General features: G+C 41.3%; 1 protein-coding gene across 3 annotated transcripts in view; it reads right to left on the minus strand.

Annotated features, from left to right (window-relative positions):
- The window catches only part of MAP3K4 (mitogen-activated protein kinase kinase kinase 4), a 141,622-nt gene that overhangs the window by 32,896 nt on the left and 96,486 nt on the right, over window positions 1-12,240 (minus strand). For all 3 annotated transcript variants that reach the window (XM_073560183.1, XM_073560184.1, XM_073560182.1), the window contains exons 6-10: window positions 7,249-7,406; window positions 5,401-5,517; window positions 3,603-3,702; window positions 2,339-2,422; window positions 5-271 (exon numbers count right to left, since the gene is read on the minus strand). In XM_073560183.1, coding sequence (XP_073416284.1) covers window positions 5-271; window positions 2,339-2,422; window positions 3,603-3,702; window positions 5,401-5,517; window positions 7,249-7,406 — 726 coding nt within the window. The remainder of the gene's footprint in view (window positions 1-4; window positions 272-2,338; window positions 2,423-3,602; window positions 3,703-5,400; window positions 5,518-7,248; window positions 7,407-12,240) is intronic.

A 12,240-nucleotide genomic window follows, 5' to 3' on the forward strand; every position in this document is an offset into this window, starting at 1 on the left:
GTACCTGCATACTTCTCAGAGTGTCAGCAGTTTCCACAGGAGGCACAATTTTCACAGTTTGTCCTTCCCAGGTACCCCAGATATCAACCCCTTGCTGATCCACCTCAAAGTGCTTGGTCATCAACAAGAAGGCCTCATATGCCACATCTTCACAGTCTGAAGAACAGTCTACACCAGCTGCAGCATTCAGTAACTGCAAAATGACCGTTCTTCCTATAGAAAGATTATCTGGCACGAACGCATGCAGATTTTCAAGGGTAGGAACTAAGACCTAAAAGAAGAGAACGATAAGTAATAAACCATTGTCAGTCTCATACATTGTTTTTTTTCCAGCCTACATGCTCCCGTCCATAAGTCTAGTCTGAAGTTTACACTGCCAGCAGTTAGTCCGCGCCACAGTATGGTGAAAATGTTTTGGTCAGTCATTCCTCCATTCAGTCTAAACATTAGACGCTCAGTCCACATTTTGGTGCAGTATTTTTATTTCAGATTGCCACTAAAGCAATAAAATACCTAATTAGTCTCAATGCATTCTAAGTGAACTATTTACATTAAAAGGGTGGTCCAAAATTAAATTTAAATTTTCATCCTAAACCCCTATCTATTTAATACCATAATCTAAATTTTCTAATTTAGTTGAGTAAAAAATTCTCTATCCCGAGCTACACTATATAACCGCTTTTCCTTTGTACAACATCCTTTCTGGCGATACTTCGTTTGAGAATCCAAGTGCATGCTGGGATAATCAAAGGAGGCGTCATTAAGGAGCAGAGGCTGCAGTCACTGCCTGGCCACCTCCCTGAAACAAGTCCCTGTGCAATGTGCACAAAGACAGTGCACTCTGGCACTAGAGTGCACTGTTCGTTTGTGCTGCGGATTTAATTTTAATTTGAGCACTGTAGAGCTGCCAGTAATCTTACCAGCTGCCAGCTTCACCTGTTATTTAGCTATTCCGGTTGATTTCTGCAGTTTGTGACCTGCCGGCTCACTCCAGCGTTTGCCGGGTAATCCAGGAGTTACTGCACAGTGTAAGTCTATTGGTGACAAAACAAGGCTCTCTATGACTTCCACTGAAAACTTGTAACCGTTACAAGCTGCAATCACAAGCGGCGGCAGGAAAAGTGGAAGACTGCCGCAGGTAAGTATATTACTAGGGACAGGGAACTAACATTAGTGGCACCACTCAAGGCACAACTAAAAATAAAACGGAGTGGTGCTTCAAAAACCAAAATAGTTTCTCTAGTCAAAGGAATACATACAGCAAAGCAGTTCACAGTACTGCAAAATAGCGGAGACAGAAGAACACTGCCACCCTAACATGTTTCGCCAAGTACTGACGTTCTCAAGGGAGTACAAGTGGCAATCACTGCAGTCGCAACGAATACACTGAATTTATATATTGAATTGTAACTGTTGAGCAGTGAGCTCAGAGATTACAGCAGCAATTACAAAACATTATTTTGAATAGCGGAACCATCAGGTTTTTAACTCAATTATGCGTTATGTTATGCTTTGTCAATGCTTAATAAAGGTTTAAACAAACAGTATATAGTTCCTGGAGAGTGAATGGAGACTGAGTAATAAGCTGCCTTAGTGACAATCTGAAATAAAAAGGATTCGTTATAGATATGGGTTACTTGGTTGTGAGATTTTCATCTTTGTGTAGAAGCCTTCTCGTAATGTTAATCTATAAACATTAGGAGTAAAAGTCATCTAGTGACCTACGGCGTTTACTATATGTATTAGTACATTTTTAGTTATTGATGACAGAAGCAACAATACTAAATATAGGAAAGGAGGGCGATTTAAAAGAAAAAAAAAATGAAAAACATTTTAAATTCTGATGCATTTCTAATAAAGCTTGTGATTTTTATGCTATGCTTGTATTATTCTGTCCCGCTCATGCTTTCCACATGGGTTTAATATTTTTTTTGGTAGTTGATTCTACTATGTCGGTGCACCAAAAGATATTTTGGTTAATTGGTTAAGCTTGCGAGCCGACTCAATAGCACCGTCACATACATGTACACCCCATATTGGCAATTGGCTAGTGAGTTCACCAAGTTTAGAAGCAATCCTCTGGGGAATAACTTCTAAATTTGATACAAACCCATGATCAGCAAAGTCCGGTTTCTCATGATCGGTGGGGTTATTTGCTATTTACAATCATTTTTCATCTCCAATACCCGTTTTTAAATCATGGTGTCATTTTGTGGCAAATAGAGAGTATGGTAATTTATATAAATTAACAATTCGGTCAAAAAGTCATATGTACATCACACATGTACAGTGAAGTGTATGGTATGAAATGCAGTCCCTTCATCAAACTGTCATTTACCTTTGAATAATTCTTGGATTTTAGGTAAGTTAACAAGTCTTGCACAGATGTGGAAAAAGTAAATTCTGCAGCAATCTCCAAATCCTGGAAAAAGAAAAATTACGGTAAGTTAAATAAAACTAGCTTAAAAATGCAATCACATAGCCTATCCTTTGGACTATAGCATTGGGGCACGAAGGCTCAGGTGTCCAGGATTTGCAATATCTAAACTTAAAAGAGGTGTTCTCAAGTTTGAAAGTTATCACCTATCTAAATGATAGAGGATAATTTCCAATCATTGGGGGCATTGACCCACGTCGATCCAGAGAATTGGGACTCTGAAAAGCTCTAGCTGAATGGAGTGGAGGTCGATCATGCGTAATGCCTCTCCAATCATTCATAGGAGCACAGAAAATCAGAGTGCTGCACTGGCAACTTCCAGTGCTCCCATTAAGAATTAATGGAGAGGCAACGCACAAGATGGACCTCCACTCTAATCAGCCAGAGCCCGTTTTCAGGATCGGTGTGTGGGCCATGGTGGTCGAATCCCCAGCACGTCGATGGGGGATAACGTTTAGACTTGAGAACACCCCTTTAATCTAAATGCATGTACTTCAGCCACTTCAGGCTTACTAGACTTTGCATTAATGTCGTAACACCACAGCTACTTCTTGGAAAACAATGCTAATACATTATTCAATCACATGGAACAGAAATGCCCTAATTTTTAAGCTTGCCTTTTCCTTTAGAGCTGCTACATGCAAACTTCGGCCTGAACTAGTAAGCACATGGGGAGCAGATATCGCTGTAAAGAATTTGGCTTTCTTGCATTATTATTTGTTCGTGCGCAAGGCTTCTTTACATGATGAAAATTGTTTAAAATCACCAACTAACAATTCTCAAGTCTAAAATTCAGTCTACATTTAAGACAGACTTGTAGTGCTAGAAATGTGTATGTACTAGAATTTTTTGAAAAGATTCTATAATCACACTGGTCACTGAATTAAGAAAAACACAGGCATCACCATTTTCTCCATTCTACAATAGTTTAGTGCTGTGCCCCATTACAGTTCCTCCCCGTACAGTGGTGCCTGCACGTTCTCAGGATCGCTCTGGGTCCCAGAGGTTGGACGCCACCAATTAATTGACGGCACCTAGCTGCAATATCCCAAAGTTCATGATAGGAATACAACGTCAATCATCGAGAGATAACTAGAGAGTCGGTGACCAGCAAAACACAAAAACTACTTGGAATAAGTTCAACAAGCAGACAGAGGTACAGTACCTTTCTTAACATTTTAGCAAAACCAAGAGCTTTGGATGCTCTCTCTCTGGCTTCATGAAAGAGTTCTTTCAGGGCACGGCTGGTTTCAATAACTGATCTCCTGCGGACAGCACAAAGACAGTTATAAGTATTATCAAGCAGGGATAACAGGGTGCATCGCTTAGTACAAGCAGTAAATCTCTTATTTGCATAAAAGACAATATTTCTGCTAAAAAAAAAAAAATAAAAAGTAACCTATTAAAAGAATTTGCAACCAGGTTTTTGCTATCCCACCTAAGGAGCAGCATTATTTAGGGGCAGAGACTCGAATACCAGCAATGTATCACTTATTGGGCTGCTTGCTGCAGTTTTTATAAAATCAGTTTTATCTGCTGTAGATCTTCCAGTGATATGAATGCTGAACTCTGCATAACCCACCCAATACCACTAAGTGACAACTGTGTACACTGTGCATCGGCAGAAAGCTGCCCATCGGTGGTGGGGACAGAATTATAGAGCTCATGAATACGGAGGACTACCTGGCAGCAGGATTATTAGTCTTCTACTGATAATCAACATCCATGGTTACAACCAAATCAGTTTTAAGAGACTGCAATGCCCTGCACATGGGGTAAGCGACATAGCTTATCAGAAGAACTATACTACATTCCTAATTTGAGGTATTTGCCAATATTACAAGCACACCTACCATATATTGGGATCGGATCTTAGAAATGGGAATACTCCTTTAAAGGAAGTGTCAACAAAGAATGACTGTTTGAACCAAGTACAGGCGCTCAGTGCTTCATGGCAGCCAATCATTTATATGCACCTTCCCACCTGCTTGGTTTCCATCCATCTCCACCCTTCTCTGGCTCTATTAAGCCAGAGCTGTCAATCAAAGAAGAGGGTGGGTGGAGATTGAGGGAAAACAAGCTGGTGTAAAGGTGTATTTAAAGGACTGACCATGATGTAAATCACTGAGCGGCTTTCCATAATATGAACAGTCATTCTGTGCTGACAAAGTCCCTGTAAGGATACATTAGTTACCCAAGGATAAATTACTTCATTAATCAGCACAGAACTTTATATCTAAAACTGGAATTGCAGACAGACTATATTTAGAGGAGCCAAGTTGGTATAGGTTGGCTCTATAATGGAATATGGCTCTACAGCCCCTGTGTATACACCACATTGTTATTGTCAACCATACGCTCCTAACTTGCCTATCTGTACAGCCTTCTTAAAGGGGTTGGCCATCAGTAAAATAGCACTTACACTCACCTCTGGTGCCGGCGCTGTTACAGCAGTGTCAGCACTGGCTCTCGCTGGGATTGCCTGACATTGTTATGTCACGCAATTCCAGTGGCTGCTTCACTCTCCCTATAATTAGCGAATCACATACATCCAGCGGAACGGAGAGCTGCAGCTCAATTACCACAGTTGTATGAAGTGGCCGGCGATTAGCCGCAAGGATCACGTAAAGCAACGTCACATGATCCCCGGGAGAGCCATTGTCGACACCATTGGAACGGTGTTACCACCAAAAGGAGAGAGAGTAAGTGTTATTTTATAAAGGGAGAAAAATACTGATTGAGGAGGGGCCGTTTTGTAAGTCTGAAATATGTAAAAATAAAAAAATTTAAAAAAAAACTGTTCTAGTGTTTAAATAATACAATATGATATACATATAAATTTATAGTAAAACTATTGACTCCTGCTGTTCAAGACAAATATGCACCATCCTGAATAACAGAACATCCTTTATGAAGAATTTGCCATTTCTATAATAGAAAACTCCCCACCATGCTAAACTTACCTTATTTCATCAGAGACGCTGCTGTCATCAGTACTGGCCCAAAATTCATCACAGCTCTCCTGTAAACCAGTGTCCAGAAACTTCCCTGTAGACTTCAGCAGCATCCCTGCAATATCGCTAAAAGCACAATATAAGGGTTACAGGCCCCGCCACTAGACCAGCTCACTGACATTCACCGGTAATGCATTCTGCAGTGTTGTAGAGCCAAACATTTTTATTGACAACTGCAAAAACATGTTTTCACTTTAGGCTAATAAACCTATTATAGACTATGCTTTGAAAATAAAAAGGATGGATTTTACTAAAGTCAAGGCACGCCTGTCAATGCACATGGTCTACGGTACATTCACCACAGCCAAGCAATAATGTGGAGAGTTTTAGGCAGGCCTCGGATTGTGCAGTCACACTCCCCCGCTATTAGTATTTCATAAGGGAGTAGGATCACCAGTTGCCTCCTGTCATCCTTCTCTAAGGATTGCCCCCTTCCTTAATCGCTGGTGTTTTCTTTCGGTGTTATTTTCCTATTAGGCTTATGTTTATTCGCCACTAAGTGCGGGTCCTCTCTTACCTGGGTAACGCAAATTTGACCCAATTAACAGATTCATTACAGATCACAGGCACCAATGCCTTATGGCACCCTTAACATAATGTGTATGGGGGGCTTAGACGGTCACTAACAGATGATGCTTGGGAGAGGAGAATAGCCTGTTGAAATTTAACAGCCGATCCTTTTGTTCTGCGTGGAAATAATCTGTTGTCGTCAGAATAGTTTGGCAGTAGCTCCCTCAAAGAACACAGGGACACTATACCAAACCTAGCATTTCTATGTCAGAACCAGAAGAGTCAGCTATCTAATGTGTATGGGGGGCATTAAGGCCATACATGTTAAAAAAAAAAAAAAAAAAAAAAAAAGTGCAACCTTGTGTTTTGAATGGGGAGAGGGAATAAAAGCCCCCACCCACAGACTAACGTTGGCATATCTAGCCGATACTAGCAATTAAAGCCTGGCAAACTAATGTGTATTGGAGTCTCATAACTCTTCCCTGAAACGTTGTGTTGGGGGAGAAGGATCTGACCTGCCAAATTCCAATTGCTGCTCCTTTTCCTCTACATGAGATTAGCGGCAGCCAGCGGAGACTGGCGGCAGCTCCAGAGAACACAGGAAAGCTTAAAATCCAACCTCCCCATTCTTCTGTTACTGGGCATATGCCATCACTAATCCACTATATATCCACATTTTATTGGCTGGTAATGTGAGGAGTTATCAGCTTCCACAGTGTCCGTACCAGATCAACTAAAAAATATAAAGTCAAATACCGGTAATTCTTTCCTAGTTTTGTTCTTCTAATTATTGGTGTTCTGGTCAAATACGTTGGCTAAGATAGATATATATATATATATATATATATATATATATATATATATATATATATATATATATATATTTTTTTTTTTTTTTTTTAAATTAGAGCTTCACTTTACTACCTCCGTGGTGTACATATTTCAGGGCACATTTCTCTCTGGCTCCTCTTTCTTTACAGTGTTATGTGATATTAAACAATATTTAATAAGACTAGTCACTAGTTGATGGAAATGATTAGGACTCTGTGGGGTACTGAGGTCACACTAAATTTTAATTAGGGGCTAGCAAGAGAGGATAACTTATAGTTCACCAGGTGATTGACAGTTGGCTATATCCTCTAGTCCCATAGAGAATGAACGGAGCAGGGGTAAAAATCGTTAGGGCAAGTGGGAGGTCATCGTCCATCATATGTCCTGTTGATGTGGAATAAGTTTAATAACCTGGCCTCAAAACTTTATAGCCATAAACCACAATGTCTTTCCTACCAGAAGAGTTTCCCAGCCTGAGCTTCTCCTCCCCGTATGTAGGGAGTAATTTCTTTGGTGAAATTCCATTCTTCCTCCAGAAGGTTCTTCAGGCTGTGCGATGCCTGAGGTAACTGCTGCAACATTTGGATCCAGCTCCGCATGTAGTCAAAGTACACCTAGCAGCGAGAAGGACGTCATTGTATCAGCTTGTGTAGATTAAAGCTAGAACATAATATTCTTGTCTCATCATTGATAACATCAGGAGTGTATGGTCATCACACCGTGAGTAAAACTTGGTGCTGGCTTCAGAACGTATGTATAACAGTTTAAAAGGCTATTCCAGTTACTAGAAGTTATCACCTTTCCACAGGTGCATATAATGGCTGCATAATCCCTACTGAGATCTCACACTGCTCAGTGCAAGCTGCAGCGGGACCAAGACTGAATAGCAATGAGCAAACATGCTTGGATAAAACATTAGCCGAACATGCGCGTATGCTAACCTACTGACTTCAGCGTCCTCGAAAAATGTTCTAGTCCCCACGGCTGTTAGCCGCAACACATGCAGGGATTGCCTGCATGTGTTTTGGCTGTTAGACAGATGCAAGACATGCTGCTTTCTAACATAATTCCTTATCTGAACATGTACACTCATCACTACTGAATACAATGTTATTCTTGAGCGCTCTCCTTTTAAGCTAGACTCGTAAAATGCTCATTTCCACCCCTTACCTATTGCTTCCATACATGTACGGCGGCTGTGTGCCATCACTATATGGAGTAGATTCAGCTCCCGACGGCCAGCACCCAAAAGTAACTGATGCGTTAGGAGATTGGTCTTGATCGCATCAGTTTAACCTCTTAAATGCCACTGACAAGTAGTTGACCGTCATTAAAAAGCCCACACAACGTCAATGAATGTCAGCTCGGTGAGCAATAAAAAAAAACTAGTGCTCAACCAAATGCATCAACAGAAAAATAAAATAAAGTTACAGATGTCAGATAACCGTGACACAAATGAAGCTTTTTTTTTTTTCTACAGAAGGACTGAATTTTTTTTAACCAAATTATTAAACATAAAAACAAACAAAAAAAAAACCACACAACACAACTGGTTGGTATCCCCATAATGTGAAGAATGATGCAGATCATTTTTACCATATTTTACCATTTTCCTTTTTTCCCCCCAATAATTTCACTGCGCTTGGATTGCCTGCCCCAATTAATTTTTGTGTTATAAAACCGCGATACTGTGGAATGTTCAGAACAGAAATTTAAAAAGTAACCTTGGAAATTGTGGCAGATTTGCTGTGAATTTGCAGTCCATTTTGAATGAGGATTGGTATTCAACAGGTCAGCTCCCTAGAATTTTCAATAAGAAATAAGGGCACTGCCATGATATTTTGAACTGTAGAATTTTTCCAATGCATATGAAGGGGGTGGTGAAAACCCCATTAACATGCACACTGCCTAAACCTTGCTCGTACAATTAGAAAGTAATGTAGTGGTCATTTCCGGGAGCTCATGTCTAAATGATTGAAATATGAAATTTTCTATCAGAGGTTCCACAAAATGTATTGACACACCTCCTAATAGGACCCATATTCTCGATTACAAAGGCATGCATGGATAACGATAACAAAATCTGTCGTAGTAGCCCTACGGTAAGCAGATTACAAATTTTATTTTCCAGAGCAAGCTTCAAAATAACAACAAAGGCATCTGTTGCTTATGCTCAGTAATATATGTATGGCTTACAGCTTTAAGACATGAGTTTAAAAAAAAAAATAATTTTAATTGTGTTTTTTTCGCACATTCATAATTTGCTCTGTATTTGAGAGGTGAGATGCAGTTTATATTCTCCTGTAACGGGTCATTATGACATAAATCACAACAAATATGCATATCCCGTCACAAACAGGAACCAGCACTAATTAAGGTAAACACTGATTTTCTTTTGGATCATCATCCAATGCATACTTCACTGAGTCATTTAGCTTGTTTGGTACAAGTAAACATGTTTGAAACAACATAAATGGAAGTTTTGAAGTCAAAATGAGAAGTAATAGCTTTATTTCCCACAACTTGAGGCCAAATCTCAGCTGCTGAATATTGCACGTTCATAGCCTGAGGTCACAAATAGTCTTCCTTATAAATTACAATTTAGAACAAAATTCAGGTTATTTAAGGACATTACCCATCAAATATGTTGGTAGGAGACTTTTCTAGCTTTGCATAAACAACGATATACAGAGGCTTTCGAAAGTATTCATCCCCTTGGCACTTTTCCAGTGTTTTGCTACTACACAATCTGGAGTTTCACTTTTTTTTAGGGTTTGCATCGATTCATGTAAAGAACATTCCTATAACTGTGAACATTTGGTTTTCATTTTATTGTGAGGAAAAGAACAAGCAGGACAAAATAACTGAAAACTTCAATGTGCATAACTATTCACCCCTCTAAAATCAGTATTTTGTTACAGCTACAAGTCGCTTTGGATAAGAATCTATTAGTTTTCCACATCTTGCCACTGAGAATTTTGCCTATTCCTCAAGGCAAAACTGCACCAGCTCCTTCAAGTTAAATGGTTTCCTCTGGTGAATAGTAATCTTCATGTATGACCACATATTCTCAATTGGATTAAGGTCTAGGCTTTAACTAAGCCACTCCAAAACATTTAGCGGTATGCTTTGGGTCATTGAAAGGTGAACCTCCATGTCAGCCTCAAAGCACTGAAAAAAGTTTTGCTCAAATATAATTCTGTATTTCACACCATCCATCTTCCCCTTGACTTGGGGACCATTTTTCTTGGGTCCCTGCTGCCGAAAAACATCCCCACATCATGAAGCTGCCATCACCATGTTTCACTGTGGGGATTATGTCCTTGGATTGATGAGCTGTGTTGAATTGGCGCCAGACACTTTTTACCTTGGTGGCCAAAAACATCAAGGTTACTTATCGGTAGCCGGTTTATCCGGAGCCCATGACGGCACACCTGAGAGAGGGGATCCGCCCAGTCAGGACAGGAACCCTACTGAAGAAAAAAGGGCAATACCTCTCCCTCACTCCAGTTGGTTTACAGAGCATGAGAGGCACTCCGGTTTAGTACACATGGTAAAACTCTCACCACATTATATTTAACAAAACAAGCACCCAAATTATAGTGCACACCAAAGGAGTGATAAGGGGGGGGGTTAGGGAAATATACAGGTGCCGTCATGGGCTCCGGAAAAAACGACTACCGGTAAGTATCCTTGGTGTTTTCCCGTCTCCCACGACGGCACACCTGAGACTTTTGTAGAATAAGACACCTTAGGGAGGGACCACCGCTTGTAGCACCTTTCTACCAAAGGTTAGGTCAGTAGAGGAAGATAGATCAAGTCGGTAGTGCTTAAAAATGGTCGAAGGTGAGGACCAAGTAGCGGCTTTACAAATCGGCTCAATCGATACCTCAGCCTTCTCTGCCCAGGAGGTAGCCACGGCTCTGGTGGAGTGAGCCTTGATGCCTTCTGGAACCGGCGTGCCACTTGCCGAGCAGGATAACATAATGGCCTCCCTGATCCATCTGGCAATGGTACTCTTAGCTACCCCGTATTCTTTTCTACTACCCTGAAAGGATACAAATCAGGGACTGATCTTTCCTCCACTGACTAGTTATTGACATATATTGTATGGAACTTTTGTTCCCCAGGGTTTCTAGGATTATTACAGAAAGATGGCAAGGAGATCTCCTGAGTCCTATGAAACTTTTGGACCACCTTGGGGAGGTAGGGCAGGTCTGGTCTTAGAACCACTCGGTCATCCAAGATCTGTATATATCGAGGGCATAAAGATAGAGCTTGAAGGTCGCTCACTCTACGGGCCGATGTTAAGGCTACCAGTAATACAGTTTCATTAAGTGTGAGTAGTTTTGGTGACCGCTCTTGTAATGGTTCAAAGGGATCTTTGGTTAAAGCCTCTAAGACTAGATTCAGGTCCCAAGGTGGTATCTTTGGGATAATGACCGGCCTCAACCTGCCACAGGGCTTTATGAACCTATTGGCTGCTAGGTTGCAGTTATATAGGGCCCCAGAGGTGAGACTTGGAGGGTGTTAGTGGCTAACCCGAGTTGCAGCCCCGACTGTAGGAATTCTAGGATAGGTCCCACTGGAGCTACAGTACATCCCCTAAAGGTTCCCCCAGGAAGTCTAGGAACTTTTTCCACGTTGTACCGTAGATTTAGGATGTTATAGCTTTCCTACTCTTCAACAGGGTGGAGACTAACCCTGTTGAGAATCTCTGGCAAATCAGTAGCGCCCTCTCAAATTCCAGGCTGCCAGATAGAAGCCCTTCACTTGAGAGTGGATCACTGGTCCCTGGGAAAGCAGGTCTGGAACCTCCGGTAAGATCCATGGATCTGTCACTGACATGAGAGTCTCAGAAAGGAGAACCAAGGCCTCCTCGGCCAAAACGGAGCTACAGTATAAGATTTTTTGGAGGAAGTAGAGGGCCCTTTAAACATATAGTCCGATCCTCTCCTTTCTTTAAAGTTCCAATTTTTCCTATCTCCTGGGGGACGACCCCTGTTAAATCTTCTCCGAAAGGGCTGTTTTTGGGTTCTCCCGGAAACCGGGGAAAACCTTTCTTCCTATCCCCCGCATGCTCCAAAATTTCCTCTAGTTTCTTCCCGAAGAGGAATTGGCCATCACATGGAATGGAACACAGTCTATGTTTCGATGGCTGATCCCCAGGACACCCTTTAAGCCACAGGGCTCGTCTTGCCGCATTTGACAAGCTTGCCACTCTAGCTGTTAATCTCGCGGAATCTGCTGAGGTATCTGCTAGGAAAGCCGCTGTTTCATGTACCAGTGTCAGTTTAGACAGTATTTCGTCCCTAGGAACTTTGTCCCTGATCTGGTCCTCTATTTGTTGTAGCCAGACCATGAGGGCACAAGCGGTACAAGTACCAGCTATTGCCGGTTTTAATCCGCCTGCCGATGCTTCCCAGATATGTTTCAGGAAACCATCTG

The sequence above is a fragment of the Dendrobates tinctorius genome, unplaced genomic scaffold (genome assembly GCF_039654945.1).
Source record: "Dendrobates tinctorius isolate UK_male_01 unplaced genomic scaffold, ASM3965494v1 ptg000293l, whole genome shotgun sequence".
Taxonomy (NCBI): Eukaryota; Metazoa; Chordata; class Amphibia; order Anura; family Dendrobatidae; genus Dendrobates; species Dendrobates tinctorius.